Source organism: Onychomys torridus, chromosome 2 (genome assembly GCF_903995425.1).
Source record: "Onychomys torridus chromosome 2, mOncTor1.1, whole genome shotgun sequence".
Classification (NCBI taxonomy): Eukaryota; Metazoa; Chordata; class Mammalia; order Rodentia; family Cricetidae; genus Onychomys; species Onychomys torridus.
Window position 1 is genome coordinate 151,786,198 of NC_050444.1, and position 22,591 is coordinate 151,808,788.

The following is a 22,591-nucleotide window of genomic DNA, read 5'->3' on the forward strand; positions in this document are numbered from 1 at the left end:
ATGGTGATAAAAGAACTGGAGAGATGGTTCAGTGGTCAGAAACCCAGGCAGCTCCATGTGAGTTTCCAAGGCCTGGGCAGGCATCAGCGGCATCCTTGTCAGCCTGGGTCAACAGCAGGGCTGAGGGCAGAACCCAAGGTGTTTGGTGTGCAAGCTACAAAACAAAATCCCATCTCAGTGGCTTCCGTTTTTCAATGTAGGTGTTAGAGTGGGTGGGGGACTGCACAGTCTTCCTGTAGGAAATGCATCCTCAGATGCCCAGTCTGTCTTAGCAACAAACTCTTAGTTTCTGGGAAGACGCCCCCTCTTCTCAGACCTCTTCCTTTCTGCTGGGAAAGTGTAAGGCCTGGTTGGAAACACGGCATCTCTCCTGGGGCACCGGCTTTACTGGGTACTTGGGTGAAGGAGACGCATCACCCAGCCCTGTAGCCAGCTGGAGAGCAGCTTCCTGATGATATGCAGTCACTCCCACTCACATTGGTCAGCTGGCAAGCGTACAGCCAGATTCCGGGATTTTCGATAAAAGGGAGATTGTGATAGCAAGCTCCCACCTGTGCCATTTAGTGATTGTCATTGACTCATCAGGAAATAACCATGACTTGCAAGGTGAGCATTAATGCATTTGGCAATCATGACTCCCGCCCCAGCCTGTCTTTTTTTTTGACATCCCTTTCCATGCTTAATATGGGTAACACCAGGCTTCCTGCACAGGTGAGTCACCCATCCAGTTGAAATGCTACTTCTGGTAGCTCCAGAGAGCTTGCTGTTAGGAATGCAGGATTAGACACATGGCCGCTGAGGTAGGTAGTGAGTGGCTCTAGCTTCATGCTACAGTTCTCAGTGGGAATAGGTCAGCTTGCCCAGAGATGGCTGGCACCTTCAAAGATTGTCACCTTTGATGTAGGGTTTTGTTGGTTTGAATTCTATGTGTATGGGTGTCTGTGTACCACCTGTGTGCCTGATGCCAAAGGCAGACAAACAGTGTTGGATTTCCTGGAACTGGAATTATAGGTGGTTGTGAAACAGCCTGTGGGTGCTGGGAATTAAACCTGGGATCTGTTAACCACTGAGCCTCTCTCTCCAGCCTTTAGGATTTCCATTTTTATTATTAATTACATTTTGATTATTATTTGTGTGTGCATATGTAAGGAAAGGCAGAGCACAACTTGTTAGGAGTTCTCTCCTTCCACAATGTGGGTCCTAAGGATTGAACTCAGGTCATCAGCCTTGGCAGTAGGTACCTTAACCCACTGAGCCATCTTGCCTGGTTTTTCTTTCGTCAGTGCTAAGAACTGAACTCAGCCTCGTGCATGCCTAAGAAATGCTGTACCACTTAAGTATATCTCCAGTCATTTTTTTCCTTTCTTAAAAAAATAGCTGTATTTATTTTGGGGGCTGGAAAGATAGCTCACCCACTAAGAGCACTTGTTGCTCAAGCAGAGGACCTGGGCTGTGTTCTTCGCACCCACATGGGGGCTCACACTGTCTGTAATTCTAGTTCCAGAGGTATGGCCTCCTCTTCTGTTCTCTGAGGGACCCAGGCATGCATGCAGACAAAATACTTTTAAATCTGGGTGGAGAAATGGCTAAGTGGTTGCTCTTGCAGCAGACCTGGGTTCAATCCCTAGCACCCACATGTGAACTCACAACTGTTTTTAACTCCAGTTTTAGAGGATCTGACTCCCTCTTCTGGCTTGCGAGGGTACCAGGCATGTATGTGGTGATTGTGATAGCAAGCTTCCCACCTGTGCCATTTAGTGATTGTCATTGACTCATCAGGAAATAACCATGACTTGCAAGGTGAGCATTAATGCATTTGGCAATCATGACTCCCGCCCCAGCCTGTCTTTTTTTGACATCCCTCTCCATGCTTAATATGGGTATGCATGTGGTGCACAGGTATACCAGCAGGCAAAACACCCATACTGATAAATAAAATGAAAGAAGGAATGAACCACTGTAGCTCACAGTTAAAAATAAATCTAAATTAAAAAATTTAAATGAAGTAAGGTACTTCAAATATTTCTTATTTTTAAAGAGTTGGGAGTTAGCCCTTTTTTTTTTTCTTTTCCTTTTCCTTTCTTCTTCTTCTTTTTTTTTTTTTTTTTTTTTTTTTGGTGGGGGGTGGTTTTTCGAGACAGGGTTTCTCTGTGTAGTTTTGGTGCCTGTCCTGGATCTTGCTCTGTAGACCAGGTTGGCCTTGAACTCACAGAGTTACCTCCCGCGTATCCTAAATTGCCAGTTTGGTAAACTGAGTTTGCCACGTTGCTGCTTCTTGGTCCTAGCCTGGAGACTCTCAGCTAAGTCCCTTAGCACTCAGCACAGGACACAGACAAAAGAAACGCAAGGCTACAGAATCAGGGGTATTTACTGACCCTTCACTTACCAGGCAAGGCCGGGCCTTGTGCTCTGTCAGTGCCTTGGCAATCCTCACCCGCTGTGAGTCATGGGTGGCAACAACCTTGTGGAGAAGCCCTGAGGATTAACGCTATTAAAATGTTTACTCAAGTCCCACTTCAGAGCGAGGAAGCGCCCCGTTGTGATTTGGGCCTCTAACCATCACACCTCATTATTGCCTCTGGGTCGGTGCCAGGAGCTCTGCAGAGACAAGTGATGCCCAGTCCCCAACCTGCCCCTGGGAACTCCTCTGAGGCAGCAGATTCAGGTCCACCTTCTCATTGGCGGTGCCATCTGCCCGGGTGTCCTGTGAGATGGGGACAGCAGTTACTCCCCCTGGGCCAGAACCCCGATATCATGGAATTCTGTGGTGTGGGGCACGGGCAGTTTCTGATGAGTTCTCTCTGCGGATTTCGGGTTTAATACACACCAAGTGCTTGCCTGGCTGGGATTTGCGATTTATTTGGGCTACCTACAGCGCTACTAGCCTGATGGCATCAGAAGGGCCCTCCCTCTGTGCGTGCGCTGGCTAAATTCACTCACCATTTCCCCATCTAAGTGGATTTCCGTGCAGTCCTCCTCTGTGCTAAACCCCAGATGAGCAGCTCAGTGAATCCCCCCACGGGAAGGAAGTACGTGCCACCAAGTCCTCTGCCATCTGCGTGTGAAGGTGTGAAACTGCGTGGTCATGGAGCAATCGAGCGGAGCTGGGCCCTGCATGGAGATGGACACCTTCGTGCTCCCAGTACCAGGGAGCCAGTGGCGAGGCCCTGAGCTCCGCGGGTCAGGATGGCTTCTTGGAGGAGGAGCGACAAGGCGGAGCCAGCCCGGGCCTCGGTGTAGGCGGAGCCAGGGACCCTCACAGCCTCTGATTGGGCAGCGCGGCCGAGCGGAGCAACTCCGCTGGCTCCGATTGGCTGGTGAGGTCGGCGCTGCCGCCAGGTGATGTTGAGGGTCGGGTCCCGGGGCCACGTGGGGGGCGCGCGGCGCGGGGGCGGGGCGGGCGCGGCGCTGGGTAGGCGCGCAGGCTGCGGGGACCCGAGCTGTGTGACCTGCCAAGAGGCGCGACAGTGGCGGTGAGTTCGTGCGGGGACCCTCCGGGAGCGGGCCGGGGCCGGAAGGGTCGCTCAGAAGCGAACCGCACCCCCACCTCCCGCCACAGACTGTTGCCATCACCCTAGCCATCGTCTCCATCCCTGCCTTCCTGGTGCCCGGGCACCCGACTCCCCCGAAAACCTAACGCGGGGACGGTGACGTTTGCGAGGTCGCTGTCAGCACTCGCACGCGCCCCGCACCTCCGCGCGCGATCCTGTTGGTGTCTGCTGCATCCAGCCAGTGTGCTCGGCGCGTCCAGAGCTGATGAACAGCTCCAGGACTTGGCTGCCTTTTGCGGCCCCCTCCACAGCTAAGGAACTGGAGGCTGGCAGGCCAAGGTCACACTAGCCAACCCTGCTGAACCTCAGTCCTGACCCTGTGTGTGTGGGTGAGTGGCGGGGGGGTATCGGGGTGTGCTGGGCATGGGAGAGGGAGTTCTGCCTTTCTAAACAGTTTGGTCCCCAGCGCCTGAGTTGTTACAGGCTATGGGGCTACTAATGGATGCTCCTGCGGCACCTGTTCCTGCACAGACCCAGACTCAGTGTGTACCAAGGATGGAGGCTTATTCAGGGACCCATAGACTCTAGGCAGAGAGTCCTGGGTTTGCCAGCTCCCTATCCTGTGTTGTGTGTCTTTGGTCAAGTAGCCGGGATCTGCATGCAGGCAGGGAAGACTCCCAGTACCCTGAGGGGATGGATAGTTCGACTATAAGGTGTAGAAGGACCTGTCAACCTAGCCAGTTCCTTGCTCCTAAGCAGAACCACCCGGAAAATAGAAGCTCAGCGCCATCCCAAATATGTCTTTTTGTAAGGAAGATTCTGGCCCGGAAGACCCTTGTGGAAAACTTTGATTTGATTCAAAGAGATGAGCTGGATGTGTGGTTGTTACCAGGGTTTCTGTGAGCCCTGGCGTCCTGCTTGGTGTAAGGATCAGACTGGAAGGGAGGCAAAAGGGACAAAGTTCCTGTTTCTGTGAGGCGAAATATGAAGAGGATGGGGAAGGACCAGGTACTGGCAGGGTGATGTCCAACTCCCACTCCTCACCCTACCCCCTGTCAAACACACACACACACACACACACACACACACACACACACACACACACTCACACACTCACACACTCAGCAAGCTGGTCTCTGTGTGTGAGAGTATGCAGTGTACTGACCCTTGGTTCTTCCCACCTTTACCTGGTACTTGCCCGGCTGTGTGGCCCAGGCAGTGTGTGAAGGCCTCCCGGCAGCCCTCTGCCTCTTTTGTGGTTGTCCTTCTCACCCTGTTCCTCCCCTCCCCTGCCCCCCCCTCATTGCCTGCTGTGTGTCTGGTGGTCTTTGCCTCCCTGCTCTCCTCAGCCTTTATTGGTGCCTAGAAAGTAAAGAAGCACTTCACTGCCTCCTGGGGAGCCGGGGTGTGTGTGTGTGTGTGTGTGTGTGTGTGTGTGTGTGTGTGTGTGTGTGTGGAGTGTGCTTTGCTTTCCACAAACAGCAGATGCCATTGAGACAAGAGATAAAAAAGGAGCAGGATTAGAAAGGGAGGGTGAGAACACAGGTTGGCAGCAGCCTCTCGGAGCTCCAGGTGGGCTCTGAGGGGACACTGCAGCCTTGTTTCCCAGCTCTTCCTGGCTGAAAGTTGTAAATGCCTGCTGGCCTCTGCTCCCTGGCTTGAAGATCACTGGCAGGCAGAGATGGAAGACCCTTCCTGGGTTCTAAGAGGGTCAATTTATTATTTTATTTTGTTTTGTTTTTTTCGAGACAGGGTTTCTCTGTGTAGTTTTGGTTGCCTTTTCTGGAACTCACTTTGTAGACCAGGCTGGCCTCGAACTCACAGAGATCCTCCTGGCTCTGTTGGGATTGAAGGTGTATGTTACTGTCGACTGGTGAGAGTCACTTTTAAGACATCCTAGTCTCTCCCTTTCCAAGAACTCCTGACGCTGTGGCACACCCAGGCCACACTACTAATCCCTGGTCTCTTGGGGGAGTCAAAGCCTCTAGGGCAATCTTCCCAGCCTCACTCTCAGAGATGGTGAGAGGCGGTGAGAGGCTCCAGCCTGGACAGAGTCTTGAAAGCTCTAGGCTCTGTTGTCTTCCCAAGCTCCCTTCCTGCCAGCAGGATTGGGGGCCTCATCCCCTGTGCCAGACATCGTGCCAGGCACCTCACATTACCCAAGGTTTGCAGGTGAGGAAGTGTGGGCACAGAGAGGTACGGCAGCTGCCCCAAAGCCACACAGAACTTGTACCCAGGCCTCTCGGATCCAGGTTGGTAATTGCAAGAAGGCTGGTGGGAATAGGAGAGGGTGTGACTTATGTTGTCTCTGGGGGAGCGGAGTCTGCAGGGACCCAGCCGAAGCTTTTGTCCATTCTGCCTTGAAGTAGCTGGTCTTATATGTATCTGCTGCACATGATGTCTGCTCCTCCCTGTCCCCCAGCCACCCCTGACCCAGTGGATCTGGCCATGGGTCCCGGAGAAAACAATAGGGGCAGAAAGGAGTGCTGTTTGTCGGTCTCCTGGGTAGTTGTCCATCTTCTCTGCACCCCACTTAGTGCCAGTGCATCATTTGAGGGGACTGTGGTTTTCATACCTGCATAGGGCTTTGGGATTCAGAAAGGGACTGGGATCAGGCTGGACCAATGAGCCAGCAGCCTTTAAAACAGGTTCCTGACACTATCAGTGCTAGCCACCCACTGGACCGCTCTGTGCAGTTGCTGCCCCTGCTCTCGCTCCCATTGTCCACAGGGTAAAGTCTCAGACTTAAGGCTGATCTTGAGTCAGATGCAGCCCAGTGCTTTGGCAGTCTGCCTCAGGCCACGGCACACCTTTTCTGTGCCCTCCCTCTGACCACCATCACCCTGCTCTTTGGTGGCCTCTTCCGACTCTTCTGTTTTCCGATACCTTCTCTCTCTCTCTCTCTCTCTCTCTCTCTCTCTCTCTCTCTCTCTCTCTCTGTCTCTCTCTGTCTCTGTCTCTGTCTCGGTCTTGTATTGTCCACATTGACCCTGAAGTTCTGGTTTCAAGTGATTCTGGCCCTCCTGCCTCAGCCTCCTGAGAAGGCAGAACTACTGGCAGACACCAGTTTCCCTCTGGCACTAAATAAGAACTGGATCCAAATTTCTACCACAGAGGGTCCAGCTGGCACTGCAACCCCAGCTGTAGCTCAGTGGCCCATGCCATGAGCCATCCCACTTCTGATCAGTCCCTCCCCAGACCACCCCCAGTACAGCTTTTAACCATCATGAACCCCTATCTGTCATCCCCCCAACCCCCCACAATTGTGCTTCTCCATTTTACCACATCTCACCTGTTTAAGGCTTATTGTTTAGTTTCCCACCATGCTCCCCGAGAATACTGTTCTCTAAGCAGACAGTGTGTCTTTTGTCTCTGGCCTGTGCCCAGGATGTTGATGGGCACTCAGTGAGGATTGGTTGGTTGCTTGAATGAATGAAGGAGTGTTGGAGCCAGCAAATGAATGAACACACTAGCCCCTGACAAGGAGCCTTCACCCCACCTGCCTGGAAACCAACCTCTCCCCTGCCCTTTGTAGCCTTCCTTCCCTCCGTGGAGTGTGACGCTGGGCATGCTGGGGACCATGCAGAGGGCTGGGGCCGGAGCCCGCAGGGCCTCCGACTGCGGGCCTGCACCTTACCGGCCCAGGTGCATTGCCAAGTTTGCCCAGGTGGGTGGGTGTCCATCTTGTGTGCTCTGGAAGATAGCTGTGGGGTGGCTACTCCCTGGGGTTGGGGAGGACCTGGGGCCCAAGGACTAACTCCGGCTCCTTTGGAGTGGATGTGTGTACACAAATGTCTGTGTGGGTGAGAAGATGAGGCCCATGTGACCTGCCCAGGGTTAGCTGCTGAGAACATTAACAAAAAACACTGGCCTTTGAGGACAGTGCTTGGTCATTACCCACAGCTTGCTTGCAGGGTGGAGTACTGTGTGCACGGGAGTCGTGGCCCTTACTCCTCCGTCTTGCTTCTTCCCACCAGTACGTGGGATCCTTTCCTGTGGACGACTTGGACACACAGGAGGGTGTGTACCTTGTGCAGCAGCAGCTCTGGGCACTGCAGGTGAGGGACTTGGGGAGCACAACCCAAGCCACTGTGGGCACTGTGAATATCAGTCCCCACAATACACACAGGCATCATCCAGATGGGTACATGAAGCCCAGGGAGGGTGGGACCAGAGGTCTTCTGAGAGGTGACCGGTGGTTCCAGGCTTCAGGACTCTTCCTAGATGCCTGGGACCCATGCCCCACAGGTCATAGCATAACTGTTGGGGGTCTGCCACCCAGGCCTCTGTCCCCGGCAGGGGTGTCAGAACTGGCTGAGCAGCCTTGATGAGGGCCGCTGTGGCGGGACCCCACTGGGCCAGAACCAGGAAGTGACAGCTGCCTTTGCCAACTCTCTTCCCTCAGGACTGTTCCAGACGCCGTGCGGTCATCCTGAAATTCAGTCTCCAGGGTCTCAAGGTCTACAGTGGGGAGGGTGAGGTAGGAGGAGCCAAGGCAGTGAGGAGCAGAGGGGGTCTGGTCTTCTTACAGTTTGCTTGCCTAGCCCTCCAGAATCTTCTCTAGAGGCCACCTTCTGTCCTAAACACCAAGGACAAACACCCTCTGAGATTTTCCAAGTGCCTGGTCCAGCATTGGCTGGTGGCTGTGGACAGCCGTGGGCTAGAAGTAGTAGGGAGCTCTTGGATGCTTGTCTGTTCCTCCCTGGCTACCCACTGTGCAACCCATGCAGGCCTCTCATAAGGCCCAGTCCTGGGTGTGGTGCCCTGGAGTCCTACATCACCTGCCTGAGGCATGGTTACTGTCTGACATGACACCCAGAGACGTGGAGAGTGAGTGGCAGAGCTAGGATTTGAACTCCGAGCGTCCTACCCCAGACACCAGTGTAGAACCCCAGGACCTGCTGCCACTGCCTCCGTGTGATTCCAGCTGGAGATCACTGGGTCACGGTTCTGTCCCTCCGTTCTGTAACTTGGGGTGGCCATCCTGACCTACATGTCTGACAGGCCCAGAGCTGTGAGCGCTGAGTGCTGGGGCTTGGCAGGCCTCTGGGAGAGAAGGGTCTCTTCGCCCCAGGAGGTGGGTGGCCTGTGCCAGACATGTGAGGCCCTTGGGCCACTGCCACACAGGTGAGTGATTGAGGTCTGCTGCCACCACAATGCCTGCAGGTGCTCCTGATGGCCCATGCCCTGAAGCGCATCCTCTACACCACCTGGTGCCCAGCCGCCTGTCAGTTTGCTTTTGTTGCCCGGAACCCGCGCAGCCCAGCCAGCAAGCGATTCTGCCATCTCTTTGTGGGGAGCCAGCCTGGAGAGGTACCTGAGACCCAGAGTGGAGTGTGCCTTGAGGGGTAGTGTTGCCATCAGGTGGCAGTGGTGAGTCCCTGCCTCACCTCACTGGCCTTCAGCACCTCCTCCCAGGACCCTGTGTATCTATCTAGTCAGCACCCTTGACATCTCCTGCACTAGCTGGGACTTTCCTCTGCTGTGGAGCGTGCGCCCTCCTTCATCCTGGCGTGTTCCCACCACCCTTAGCCCAGCCCACTGTGACATGAGCCACACTCCAGCACGGGGCTGTCCCTGATGACAGGTGACGGACATTTGAGTCCTTTAACGGCAGAGGCGTGGTCCAGGTTTTGAGCTGTTCCTAGGTGACAGGTCCCGTGTAGCTCTGTGTAGCAGACATGGTAGTCATAGGCAGGTATACTAGGTCAAGGCTGGTATGGTCACTGTGAATGACAGACCTGTGGCAGCCTGGCATTGGGTCCCACGTCTGGATGCGGACCCTGGGTAGCAGGTGGCTGAAGCTGATGGTTCCAACAGCCTGGGTCTGGAGTATGTGAGTGAGTGATGGGTTCCATGTCCAGGCGCCAGACAAGTGTTGAGAGTCTTCAGTGGCCATTTCATTAACTCCTTAGAGGATGGTGGGGGGGTGAGGATGAAGAAACAGGCACGTGGGCTCCATGCCCCACCCTGGCTCACTCAACAGCTCCTAATTAACAGGGCTGGGGCCAAGGCTCTTAGCTACTCCTCCTGGGGTGTTGAGCACTGGGAGGATGGTGAGTCTGGTGTAGGGGTGCCGCGGGTCCAGGCTTATGCTCTCTGCTCCCCGCATGATGCCTGGCACAGAGTGGCTTGGTAGTGAACAGACAAGAGAAAGCTGGTAGCAGAGGCTGCATGTGGTGAGATTTTGAGGGCTAAGTGGGAGTCTTCCCAGGAAACTGCTGCAGCTGAGCCCACCCCTCCTGCCCTAGGTCCATATCCTGTACCTGCTGCTCTGCCGCTCCTTCCAGCTTGCTTACCTCTCACAACACCCTGAGGAGAGGGCGCAGCCTGAGTCCTGCCTGGGGTCTGTGGGGGACGTGTCCCCAAAGCCACTCTGCAGCCCCGGGGCACCCCCTGCCCTAGTGCGAGAGCCCTTCAGCCGGGACCAGCTGTCACAGAACGTCCACGCCCTGGTTTCCTTCCGGCGAACTCCAGCGGGAGGGCTACTGGGCAGTAGTGGGGTATGCACCACCCCAGTCAGGAAGTGGATGGGGAAAGGATCGGGGGCTTGGAGGTTGTGTTGGAGGGGTGGGCTTCTTGCAGGGTTCACCTGGGCTCAAACAGATGGATCTGAATCTGCCTGCCCATAAGCCCCTCTTGGTGCCCTAGAAGGAGATGCCGGAGCCTGAGGGCCGTGGGGGCACCCGTCACACTCGCCTGGGGAACCCCTACTGCTCTCCCACACTGGTGCGCAAGAAGGCCATTCGCAGCAAGCTGATCCGCTCTGGGGCCTACCGAGGCTGCACCTATGAGATGCAGCTGCAGCTATCAGCCCGGGAGGCCTGTGAGTTGGAGGAGGAGGCTGGCTGGCTAGTGGACTTGGCAGGGGTGGGGGTTCATGCATGGTTTTTTGAGGCTGTGGCCTTGCCCCCTTGTATCCACCCTCCTCCCATGGTTGCCTGTGCATGTAAGGATGCATCAGGCTGGAGAGCAACCAGACAGCTGTGTGTGGACCTTAACTGGTGAGTGTAGAATTTCTGTTGGGGACGAGATGTGTGACAGTTGGGAAAAGTTTGGTGGGGAGACAAACCATGGGTTAGGGGGTGTGTGGTAGAGGAACAGGTCTGGCCTTGGGAGGTTCCATCACGCTCCTTCTGACCTTTTTGTTCTCCATAGTTCCAGCTGCATGGGAGGCATGGCCCCGCAGCCCTGGTGGTCCCTCGTGCCTGGTGGAGAATGAGGGTAGTCTGACAGAGAACATCTGGGCCTTTGCTGGCCTCTCCAGGTAAGGGAGTTCTGTCCCTTGGGTTAGATATAAAAAATGTGAGGTAGGGCTCCTTGTCGTGTGCACACAGGGTGCATAGACAGACTGTAACTGGTGAGTGTGGGATGCTCCCAGCCTAGTGACCTGAGGCCATGGACTTCCTCTGCCTGAACCTCAGTTTTTCAGAATGTAAAATGGGGCTAGGGAGAAGAGCAAGACACAAGTGAAACCCTCAGTGTCCGGCCTGTCACTGCCAGCCTTTCTGAGGTTTCTCAGACCTCTCCTGATCAGGGCCTTGACGTCAGCAAGTCAGACCCCCAGAAGGCCTTGAGTTCCTTCAAATTCTGTTTACTGAGTGGCTGATCTGGTTCAGAGCTTCTGAGAGCACAGCAGTCCCTGCTACCACGATCAATCAAGCTTTTGGGGCTAGTATGTCCCTGATCAGGACAACGGTCTGGAGTCTGGGGTCAGACTGGTGGCCTTAACCGTGGCTCCTCCCCCTAGGTCCTGTGCTCTTGCCCTGCTGCGGAGAGATGTGCATGGGGCCTTCCTGTTGTGGCCAGAGCCAGGTACCAGTGACCAGTGGAGCCTGTCTGTGCGGACCCAGTGTGGCGTGGTGCCTCACCAGGTCTTCCGGAACCACCTGGGCCGGTACTGCCTAGAGGTGAGACTGTGGGGTTGCCCTGAGGGGCTTCCAGCTCCACCCCGACGCTAGCACCATCTCTTGATTTTTTTTTTTTTTTTTGAGCTGAGGACTGAACGCACTTGATAGGCAAGTGCTCTACCACTGAGCTAAATCCCCAACCCCCATCTCTTGAATTTTTACTCTGCCCGTTTCCAGTCCCTGGGCTCCTAAGCCCACCTCACTTCATCCAGCTCCCCTGCCGGTGCTCCCTGGCCCCACCCCTCCTCCTAGTCCACTCCTGGTCTCCTTGGCCTTGCTAGCTCTGCTTCTGTTCTTTTGGAGTTTTGTTGTTTTGTTTTGAGACAGGGTTTCTCTGTGTAGCCCTGGCTGTCCTGAAACTCACTCTGTAGACCAGGCTGGCCTCGAACACACAGAGATCCACCTGCCTCTGCTGGTGAGAGGAGCTGTGTGGAGACAGTGGGTTGGCAGGACTCATTCAAATTGTTGTGAATATCCCCAATTCTCATTTCAGGGTCCCATTGCTTTGGTAAAGCAATGCCCTATCTATCACACAGGAGACGTGGCACAACCCCATTTTATTTCTGGTCCTTCAGCCTTGTGGCTACAAGGGAAAAATGTAGGGCTCTACTGTGCATGCCGGGAGGGAGCCCTACATTTTCTCACTCTGTCATCTGGCCTCATCCTCACGCATTGGCCTGTCACTGTAGACGCTTGATCTTTCTTCTGAAAGACTGTGTCAGGTGACTGGAGTTCACCATATCCCAAAAAGCGTGTGCCACCACACCAGCCCTCATTTTTCTGTTCTTGCTGGCTGGGTGCTGACCACAGAGTTCAGGGAGAATCACTGAGGTTCCTGCCCACTGAGGCCTCCCTCTAGAGGCATCTTTCAGAGGTTACCTCTAGGAGAGCTGACCTAAACACACAAAGCCTCTGAGTCCCTGGTCTGTCTCCAGGACTGGGCTGGCAAGGCTTTTACATGACATCTGTACTTCCAAGCCAACTGCCTCAGTCCTGCCCAGACTGGGAAGAGTGAGGAAATGGTGACTGGGTCCATGGTTACTGCACACACCATCTTTCCGATTTATCCCTCCACACGATGGGAGACCAGGGTGGGGCGGGGTGCTGCCACATGGCATGAACCATGGAGCAGGGGACCAGAGCTACGAACCCTTCCTCTTCAGCACCTGCCAGCAGAGTTCTCCAGCCTGGAGGCCCTGGTGGAAAGCCACGCCGGGATGGAGCGCAGCCTCTTCTGCCCACTCAGCATGGGCCGCCTCAACCCCACCTATGAAGAGCAAGACTGTGGTCCTGAAGGCAGGCTGCCCCGGACTCTGCGGCCCCTCAGCCATGCCAAGTCCGAGGCAGAACTGCAAGGCCTGGGCTAGGACGCAAGGCCTCAATCCCCTGTGGGCCCAGCCTTGCCTTGGGCCCTGGTCTGCGGCAGTCACTCTGTCCTTCTTGCACCCCACTCACTGGTCACCAGCTTCAAACAGGTCACTCTGCCCCTCGATCAGTCTTCCATCACTTCACGCCCACGGGAGGGGAGCTCTGAGGTTGGAGATGGAGATACCAGGGCTTCTCGCAGGGCCTGGGGCCAGCTGAGATAGCAGGATGAGCAAGCAGGTAGAGCTAAGGGCCTGGCAACTCTAGGTGACTTTCGGTGGTGCCCGTTGCCAGGTTCCCACAGTCCTCCTAGTGCAGAGGCTTTCCCAGCAGTTCGTGGATGTGGGCACAGCCCTTGCTGGAGGCAGCTAAGCCTCTGTTGGAGGGGAACCGCAGAGAGCTCCCATAGGGAAGCAGATGCTTAGGGAGTTGCCGGTTTGCCACCTCGGCTCTTTTCTGGGTGTCACTCCACCGAGTGGCCCCCCACAGTGAGCTAACTGCAGTTCTGGTCTTCTCATCCGTTAGGCAGCCCCATTTGCAATGGAGAACTAGTACTAACCCAAACCCCACAGAGGAGGGTGTGGCTTTATCAGGGGAGGGCCAGGACACATTCTAGAGGAAGGCAGTGGCCCAGCCAGCAATGACAAATCCAAGTGTCCCTTAAGTCAACTCAGCATAATATATGAATCTACCCAAAAGATCAGACTTCTTAATCAGGTGGTGGTGATGCACACCTTTAATCCCAGCACTTGGGGAGGCAGAGGCAGGTGAATCTCTGAGTTCGAGGCCAGTCTGGTTTACAGAGTGAGTTCCAGGACAGGCAGGGCTACACAGAGAAACTGTCTCAAACAAACAAACAAACAAACAAACAACAGACTTCTTTTGGAAGCAGAGGTGTAGGCACAGGTAGGAGAGGATGTTTGTGTTCAGTGCCTTGAAGGCCACAGGCTTTGGTGGAAGCCACAGGTTTGGGGTTTTGGATCCTAAGAGAAGTGGGCAGCCTCTACAGAACAAAGAGAAGACAGACCTGGGAGGAAGGGGCAGGCCAGGCCTGGTGCTTCCGGCTTCCAACACCCCCATCCTCCCTACACACACACACACACACACACACACACACACACACACACACACACACACACACACACACACACACACACAGATAAGCCCTTAGTTAAGGACATTGTCATTTCTTTCAAGTGACATGTCTCATGAGGGATGGAGAGAAAGGACAGGAGATAACACGCCCCAAACTGAATGTGGGTGATATTCCTTCCATGGCCATTTCCACTGGCATCCTCACTCCCCAAGGAGAGCCTGGTCCCCAGCGGGAACAGAGGGATTAGCATACCCTGTACTTAGGATTTCAACCCAGAAAGTTACACCTAAGGAAAGCTGGCAGCTAACTGGTCCAGACTTTGGGCCAGGGCTCACCTCCAGGAGGGTGTCCATAGTGTGAATTGCTGATGTGTATAATACCAGGGGATAATTCAACTCGTCCAAGGGACCAGCCTTCCCCATGCCTTTTAACATTTCTTCCAAACCGAACAGTTTGGAGCCCATGTGTTCAGACTGTGTCTTAACTACAGACCATAGTTCTGTCTTTGTTCAAACATCATCAAGCCCCCGCTGTGTGGACTTCAAGATAAATAAAACATATTTCTTCACAGTTTATTGCAGTTCCTTGAGTGGCTAGATCTTCATTCACATTTTCCTGTGTTGCACTTTTTTTTTTTTTGCCAAACATACCACAGATGGTATGGAATGGTGAGCCTGACAGAGGTCCTGGCCTCCAAAGTCCAGAAAAAACTGAACTGAGAGGTGGAGCTTGGTGGAGAGGTCTTCTAAGAGAGAGATTTAAGGATTAGTGAGAAGACGTCTTTGTCTTTCTGTCGCACCTGCTGATCTGAGTGTGATCCATTGGACCCATGTTGTGGAAGGAGAGACCCATTTCCTGCAATTGTCCTCCTGCCTCCACACTCAGTGTTCACCTGTGCATTCATGCAAGTGCACCCACGTGCAGATACACACACACAAAGTGCACCCACGTACAGACACACACCACACAAAGTGCACCCATGTGCGGGGACACACACACACAGTGCACCCACGTGCAGACATACACACACACACAAAGTGCACCCATGTGTGGACACACACACATTTAAAAAAAAATTCAGGGCCAGGCGGTGGCCCAAGCCTTTAATCCCAGCACTGGGGAGGCAGAGGCAGGCAGATTTCTGAGAGTTCAAGGCCAGCCTGGGCTACCAAGTAAGTTCCAAGAAAGGCGCAAAGCTACACAGAGAAACCCTGTCTTGAAAAACAAACAACAACAAAGAAATTCAGACTGTACTGATATCTTGGGCTTGCTTACTGCTCCAGCAAAACACAACAGACCTTCACACAGCCCAGGCCTGCCTAAACCTGATCTGAGCTCCAGTGAAATCTAAGATACTTGTCCTGACTCCCTACAAGTGACAGAGGATCCTTTTAAAGATGATCCACAGAACTAGTTATTTTGTAGTCGTGTGTGTGTGTGTGTGTGTGTGTGTGTGTGTGTGTGTGCGCGCGCGCGCGCGCTCCCTCCCCCCCAATGTTAGTTTTCCCTTCTAGTTTGCAAGAGGGCTGTCTTCCCAGCACCTGACATATGACTGACATCACGGTGTTTCTGCAGAGGAACCCACAGGAGCATTGCAACTGGGTGGTTGGTGGCTTAGACTGGTCCAGGAGGTTAGGCTGTGTGATCTTCCCAACAGAAAGACTATCTCCTAAAGTTTTTGGCTTGTCAATGTTTTTTAAAAATACATATATGTGGGTGGGGATTTAGCTCAGTGGTAGAGCACTTTCCTAGCAAGTGCAAGGCCCTGGGTTCGATCCTCAGCTCCACAAAAAAAATAATAAATAAAAATAAAAATTATATTTTATATATATATATATTTGAGGCCCGCCTGGTCTTCAGAGCGAGTTCCAGGACAGCCACGGCAACAGAGAAACCTTGTCTCGAAAAACCACCCCCCCAAAAAAAAAAACCACCTCGAAACATTTATTTATATGTGTGAGCCCCCTTGCAAGTCAGTTCTCTTGGTCCACTATATGGGTCTCGGGTAGAACGCAGGCAGCAAGCGCCTTTCATTAGCTAAGCCATCTCGCTGGTCCAGTTTTCGTGTCTTTTAAAATCTTGACTTTTTTGTTGTTGTTTTTGTTTTTCAAGAGTTTTGCAGTAGTCTCTGTGTAGTTTTGGTGCCTGTCGTCCTGGGTCTTGCTCTGTAGACCAGGATGGCCTCAAACTCACATAGATCCACCTGGCTCTGCTGGGATTAAAGGCTGCGCCACCACCGCCCAGCCAAAATCTGGACTCTTAAAACTGGCCCTATCATCCAGCAGCTTCACCCTGCCAGTGGACTGTGGACTGGGGATAGCGAAGTCCTTGTCACCCTCTCAGTCTCTAACCCCTGAAAGAGGTGGAGTCAAGCATGGGTTCCAGGTCGTAGCTTGGCCACCTCTACCTGGCTGCTGAGCCTCTGGGCTGGAGCTGCGAGGCCTGGGAGATAGAGAGGAGGGTCAGGGCCGCCCCAACCACCGGGTGCATCCCAAGCGGCTAGCTTGCAGCCCGGCTCTCCTTCCCCTTCAGTGTTCCGCGGTCCGCCCTGTGACGCCACGGACGTTGCCCGGCAACGGCGAACGCCGAGACGGCGTGCACGAGCGCGAGCGCGGCCCGGCCAGCTCCGGGGCTCGGGTCGTGCGGCGGCGCCTGCAGCGCGGATCCCCCGTTCCCCGCCCGGGCCCGGCCTCAGGGACGGGCGAGCCCGGGCGCGGGAGGCGGCGGCCCGGGCTCCAGCCCGGAGACTTGTCCGCCGCGCCCCTGCTGCTCCCAGCGCGCCGCGCGCGGAGTCCTGGTCCCCGGCTGTGGCCCCGCCCCTGCCGCCAAGCCCCGCCCCGCGCGGGCTCTGGTTCCACCCCCTGGACCTGGCCACGCCCCCGGGGCTTGTGGGGCGCCATGGCCTCGGAGTCCGTGAAGGTAGTGGTACGCTGCCGGCCCATGAACCAGCGCGAGCGCGAGCTGAGCTGTCAGACGGTGGTGACGGTGGACTGCGCACGCGGCCAATGCTTCATTCAGAACCCGGGAGCGGCCGACGAGCCTCCGAAGCAGTTCACCTTCGACGGCGCCTACTACATGGACCACTTCACCGAGCAGATCTACAACGAGATCGCCTACCCGCTGGTGGAGGTGAGGGTGCCCCGAGACTGCAGGGCCAGGCTCCGGGCTCCCCGAAGGTGGAGACGGGATAGGTGGGTTAGCCCAGCCCCTGCCGCCCAAGCCAAGCGAGAAGGCGCTGGGCACAGGTGGATAATGGCAGGTTAGTCTAAAGCTTGTCCTTGGCTGCAGACACCTGGAACCTGTCTCCAGTGTGGTGTCCCCATTGAGCCCAGCGCCCCAGCTGGTCCACACCCCCATCCTTTGCAGCCTTTACCAGCTTGTCCTGATCCTCCTCCCTTGTAGCCCCTTAACCACAGACTCCAGACCCAGGGCCTCCCGGTGCTCTGCCCTCATTCCAGACCTGCAGGATCCTGAAGGCTCCAGCCATTTCCCCAGGCCTCCTTCCTTCCCGAGTCTCAAGATTCTTCTCTGTCAGGTGGTGGTCCACACTTGCTCCCATTTCAGCCCCACAAACAAAGCCCTCCTCATTGCACTGCTCTTGAGAGCAATGGAGGAAACTCCTTTCTAAAGAGGGAACAGTGTGGGGCTTCCCTTTGTCACTTGAACATGCTCCAGTGTCTGATGTTCAGAAAAGTTCTGCTGCAGGGAAACCCATTGACTTCGTTGACCTAGCATTCTCCAAAAGTTTAACAGAGACGCTTTCAATTTTGACAGGCAGGGCCTCTCTCAGCTCTTGCACCTCTCCTGCCTGTTGAGAGGGCAGATGTGTTCCGAAGCCTCCAGGCTGCCTGGCGCTGAGGCAGCCTTACTCCTCATTATGCATCCTTAGAATCTAGGGTCAAGTGTGTATCTGCTCTGCTGAACTCTGACCCTACTCCCAAGGCTTTCTGACTGGTGATGTAGACCACAGAGCACACGACAAGAGATGATTCCCTCTGAATACTCAGAGGACAATGGACAGTGCCCCCCTGGGGACAGTCCCAGTCTCTCAGGATAGCTCAGTTGTCTACTGTTGGCCTGGTTTTCCAGGCTAGAAGGGACCCAAGAGGTCATCTGAATGATGTCTAAATCTCCATCGAGTAAAGGACCAGCCCTTGCTTGCATGTCTTCAGTGGCTGAAGTTTGTGCTTCCAAAGCAATCTGTCCCACTCTTGTTTCTTTGTCTTCAGAGTGTCTCATCCACTCCCAGGCCTCCCAGTTTTCAGTCCTGCCGTTGTCCCAGGGACCCTGCAGAACATGGGTGTTCCTCTATCCAGGCTTGGCATCTTGAAGATTTGAACTCGTGTTCTTCCTCAGCCTTGCTTCTTTCTAGGGCTGTCAGGGTGAGGTCTCAGTTGCCTTCTTTGTGGATTACACAGTATCCAAGCAAGCCCCCCTCCCCCAGAGGAAGACACTAAGGAAATAATGACGGGCCTGTTGGATCTCTCTTCCAGCTTTCTCTTCTGAGTCCCACTGTGCAGAACTATCTCTGGACACTCCCTAGATCTCAGATTTGATCCATTCATTCATTAATCCACTACCCATCTGTGCAAAGAAACACAAGCATCTCCACCATGAGCCCCCAGATTGAGCATGGGGAGAGCCTGTAAAGGCCATAGGACTTGCCCTCATCAAGGTCAAAAGGGAGAAGCCGCTAAGCTAACTGTTAGCAATTGGTGGTAAAGGGGTGGGGGGAGCACAGGGAGGCCAGCAAACCTTGGAAGAGGTGGAGAGGAAAATGGAGAGAGGCGAGTCTGAGATGGGACCTGTAGGATGCTAGCCAAGCAGGAAGGTGGAAGGCTGTCAGGGGAAGTCTGGAGTGCAGCATCTGCTCTTCACAAGAAAAGCTGGAGTCATTCCTGTCAGAGAAATGGCTGAGGCCTGAGGAGTCATGGAACAGGCTAGGGACAGTTCTGGATCCCTGTGTCCAGATTCCATGCTCCATCTCCCGTTAGAGAACAGAAGCACATGCAGGTAAGCCAGGAGCAGGTGCCCAGGTGAGACCATGGCTGTGTAGACCACGGGCCTGCTTGCTCTGTCCCTTGCCAGGGCTTTCTGGCAGGTAGCTTGGGCTTTTTACCTGGGATCCTCCCTCAGCTCCTATCCAATGCCCTCCCTATATGTCAGATCCACTTTCTGCCTTTTCTCTCCCAGCCTCCACCCCTTCCACCCAGGCTCTGTCCCTCATCTTCTGTCCCTGACTGAGCTTTTCAACTCTCCTGGGGCTTTCTTCTCCACACCCACCCTTGGGTGACTCCCATCCCATCCTGCCTGATCCAGCTTCCCTGCCCCCTTAACCAGGAGCCCTGCCATCCCATCTCCTGCCCCTGACGGATTTCGCCAGAGCTACCTCTTGATGAATTACTTCCGGTCGACCTGGTGCTGCATAAACACAGCTTCCGGCATGACCAGTCTGAGAAGGGTGGCCCCGGGTCCTTGTGCAGAAGCAAGGGTAGACTGTTTAACCAGGGAGATGTTTGGGAGGGAGCATAGGGAAGACAGAGTACAGTTTAGAACAGTTGTTTCCACTTGCTAGAAGGAACTATGTAGCATGTCTAATGTGCTGTTGTGAGGATTATTGCTGAGGATAACACGAGGTTCAAGCTCATTGCTGGGCTGGGAGTACAGCTCAAGTGTGGAGCCCTTGCCCAGTTTGTGTGATGCTCTAGGTTTGATCTCAGTACACACACACACACACACACACACACACACACACACACGAGATCAAATTTCGTTTTTTTACTCTTTTGCTCTTTGGGGGCCCACCACCAGCTCCCAAATAAATCACACAAAGGCTTGTTCTTACTTATGGATGCCCACCCTTAGCTTACCTGGCTTCTACCTTGCTCTGTTTTGGTATACCTTTCTTTACTTCTTACTCCATGGCTTGCTGTGTAGCTGGGTGCCTGGTGCCTGATGTCCTTCTCCTTTTCTTGCTCCTTAATCTTTTCCTCCCACATTTCTCCTCCTAATCTCTCTGCCTACAGCCCTGCCTATCCTTTCTCCTACCTAGCTATTGGCCATTCAGCTCTTTATTAGACCAATCATGTGTTTTAGACAGGTAAAGTAACACAGCTTCACAGAGTTAAACAAATGCAACATAGAAGAATGTAATATTTTGCATTATTAAACAAATGTTCCACAGCATAAACAAATGTAACACATCTTAAAATAATATTCTATGCCGGGCAGTGGTGGCGCACACCTGTAATACCAGCACTCAGGAGGCAGAGCCAGGTGGATCTCTGTGAGTTCCAGGGCAGCCTGGTCTACAGAGCTAGTCCAGGACAGGCTCCAAAGCTACAGAGAAACCCTGCCTTGAAAACAAACAAACAAACAAACAAACAAAACTACAACATTTCCCCTTTTTTTGTCTAAATAAAAATGAAAGGTTTTAACTTTAACATAGTAAAACTATGTACAACAAAAAGTTATCAAGAATTGCATTGCAATATTCAGTCTATTTGTATTTAGCAAATTTAGAGAAAACACTCCACCATCCATTCCATCTTAGTAACTCCAAAGTTTTATACCTAATTTATTTTCTATCATAAGGAAAACTGAAACTCTAATTATTTAGTCTTTAACTCCATCAAAGACCCAGAAAGTTGTGATATTACCTACCAACAGAGGCATCTTGCTGCCTTGGACAGTCATCCAAAGTTCCTCTGCAATGTTGGGGCATCCATCTTAGCCTACAGGCCTAGAATATCTGGTAGACTTTTCAATGAAGCAAGAAATTTTAAGGACTGTCCTGCCTTGTATTGGCAAAGTTCATCAGTTGCTTTCTTCTGTGTCCTGCAGGAGGTCTGGCAGACTCTTCTGTGAAGCAGGAATTTTAAAGGACTGTCCTGCCTTGTCTTGGCAAAATTCAACAGTCTTTTTCCTGTGTGTCCTGAATGTCCAGTCTGCACAGGACACTGTCAGGCAGTCCAGGCAAGAGCAGTTTCTTTTTCCAATGGCTAGCTTTGCCACAACAAAAGCAAAATCCATAAGGAGTTTCCTCAATGCCCATTATCTTCTCTGAAATAAATTGGTGCTGCCAGGAACAGATGTATCTCATTGTCATGAAAAACCCTATGTTAAAACATTTTAAATGCCATATTCTATTGGTCTTTGAAGTGTTTAAAGACTATCTATCTAAAATATATCTCTGTAGGATCTTGAAAACATGCCTAACATATTTACAAATTTGATTGTTATAAATGACTACTAACCTGTGTTTCTAGATTATCCTAAATAATTTATAATAACTTTCAAAACTAGAATTTTACCTTACATTTTAAAACAAACTTCATGGCTACAATACCTTAAACAAGAGTAGAAACATATATACAGTGTAACAAAATAACTTTAAATTTGTATCAATGAGCCAGGCAGTGGTTGTTAGTTATTTAGCGGCACTCTTACCCTGCGAGGAACACCCGGAACACAACAAATCCACAGAAGAGCTGTTTATTAATATAGGATAGGAAGAGACAGACGTGACAGGTGACAGGCCTGTGTGAAACACGCACGTGAGTGAGGAGACAAGAAGAGGAGAGAGAGAAGAGAAGAGAGACCTGTGCAAAATGGTGCTGGCCTTTTAAAGAGTGGGCAGCGCATGCGTACAGGACCGCATGTGGCTACTCCATGCATGCACGTAGATTACATGGCCTCGCGCGCGCTTTATGCAACCATGTAAAGCCACGGAGTCCTAGCCATGCAAGATGTTTGACCCGGAAATGGCTATTTTGAACCGGAAATAACTAGGCGGTCCGCCGGGCAAGCCCAACCATGTGTGGACATGTTGTGATTTCCTATCAGTGGTGGCGCAGGCCTTTAATCCCAGCACTCGGGAGACAGAGGCAGGCGGATCTTTGTGAGTTTGAGACCAGCCTGGTCTACAGAGTGAGATCCAGGAAAGGCACAAAACTACACAGAGAAACCCTGTCCCGAAAAAAAACCAAAAAATAAAATAAAATAAAAATTTGTATCAATGTACTGTATTCCACTAAATGATAACAAATATCTACAACTCACCAAATAACCAAAGACCACCCATCCCTTCTCTTGGGAATGTGGGTGTCATATTCTTCAGACCATTTCCTGTTGTCTGTGAGCAAAGACATCTTTATGGGTCCCTGAGAAAAATTGAGATAATGGCCAGGTCCTGGGTAGACCAGTTACAACCTTTGTTGATAGATATCACCTGTCAAGGTTCAGGAGGTCTCCCTTGATCAAACCTGATCCATATTAACCAGGAACAAATCCACAGCCTCTTGTTTCCTCTGCAAACAAGCAAGACCTCTTCTCAAAAGCGTTTTTGACTTCCATTTGACAAATACATGTTTTGAGTTCCATTTTAAAGTTAAGGCATTTTAAAAGTATCCAGGCTGGCTTATTTCATCAGTCCCTCTCTCAATCCCATGTCTCTCAGCAGCTGTCATTTGCTGGTCAACCATCAAAAAGATTCAAAACCAACACAATACCACACAGGATCCAGATTCCCTGTGTATTTCCCATCCTATGCGGCTTTTTTCTTCTATATTACTTCTGTTCTCTCTTTAAAGGCTTTATTTATTCATTCATTCATTCATTCATTTATTCATTTATTTATTTATTCATTTATTTATTTATTTATTTATGGTTTTTCAAGACAGGGTTTCTCTGTGTAGCTTTGCACCTTTCCTGGAACTCGCTTTGGAGAC

The 22,591-nt window shown here is 52.6% G+C and overlaps 2 protein-coding genes across 19 annotated transcripts in view; both read left to right on the top strand.

Moving 5' to 3' along the window:
• Window positions 1-3,302: 3,302 nt before the first annotated feature.
• Window positions 3,303-13,530, top strand: Sh2d5 (SH2 domain containing 5). 11 transcript variants are annotated; one of them, XM_036179680.1, is made up of 10 exons: window positions 3,303-3,339; window positions 7,027-7,158; window positions 7,469-7,549; window positions 7,897-7,971; window positions 8,658-8,804; window positions 9,743-9,994; window positions 10,143-10,317; window positions 10,650-10,758; window positions 11,242-11,401; window positions 12,565-13,530. In XM_036179680.1, exons 2-10 carry the CDS (start codon window positions 7,060-7,062, stop codon window positions 12,766-12,768), a joined length of 1,302 nt encoding a protein of 433 aa, XP_036035573.1. In that variant the 5' UTR covers window positions 3,303-3,339; window positions 7,027-7,059; the 3' UTR covers window positions 12,769-13,530. The 11 variants fall into 11 exon arrangements, with proteins under 11 accessions (XP_036035573.1, XP_036035579.1, XP_036035570.1 ...); XM_036179686.1 differs by having other exon boundaries at window positions 3,305-3,339; window positions 7,027-7,136; XM_036179677.1 differs by lacking the exon at window positions 3,303-3,339 and adding an exon at window positions 3,391-3,473.
• Window positions 13,531-16,541: 3,011 nt separating this feature from the next.
• The window catches only part of Kif17 (kinesin family member 17), a 38,086-nt gene continuing 32,036 nt past the window's right edge, over window positions 16,542-22,591 (top strand). For 2 of the 8 annotated variants that reach the window (XM_036179567.1, XM_036179568.1), the window contains exon 1: window positions 16,543-16,991. In XM_036179567.1, coding sequence (XP_036035460.1) covers window positions 16,761-16,991 — 231 coding nt within the window. In that variant the 5' untranslated portion in view covers window positions 16,543-16,760. Of the gene's footprint in view, window positions 16,992-22,591 lie in introns of all 8 variants that reach the window. The other 6 variants (XM_036179563.1, XM_036179564.1, XM_036179561.1 and 3 more) reach the window with 4 other exon arrangements.

What these genes read in the sequence shown, in the direction of transcription:
- Sh2d5 (XM_036179680.1), top strand. Translation starts at nt 7,060, where the DNA reads ATGCTGGGGACCATGCAGAGGGCTGGGGCCGGAGCCCGCAGGGCCTCC. An exon ending in TCTACAGTGGGGAGGGTGAG is followed by an intron (nt 7,972 to 8,657) that starts GTAGGAGGAGCC and finishes CAATGCCTGCAG; the next exon opens with GTGCTCCTGATGGCCCATGC. An exon ending in GGCTACTGGGCAGTAGTGGG is followed by an intron (nt 9,995 to 10,142) that starts GTATGCACCACC and finishes TTGGTGCCCTAG; the next exon opens with AAGGAGATGCCGGAGCCTGA.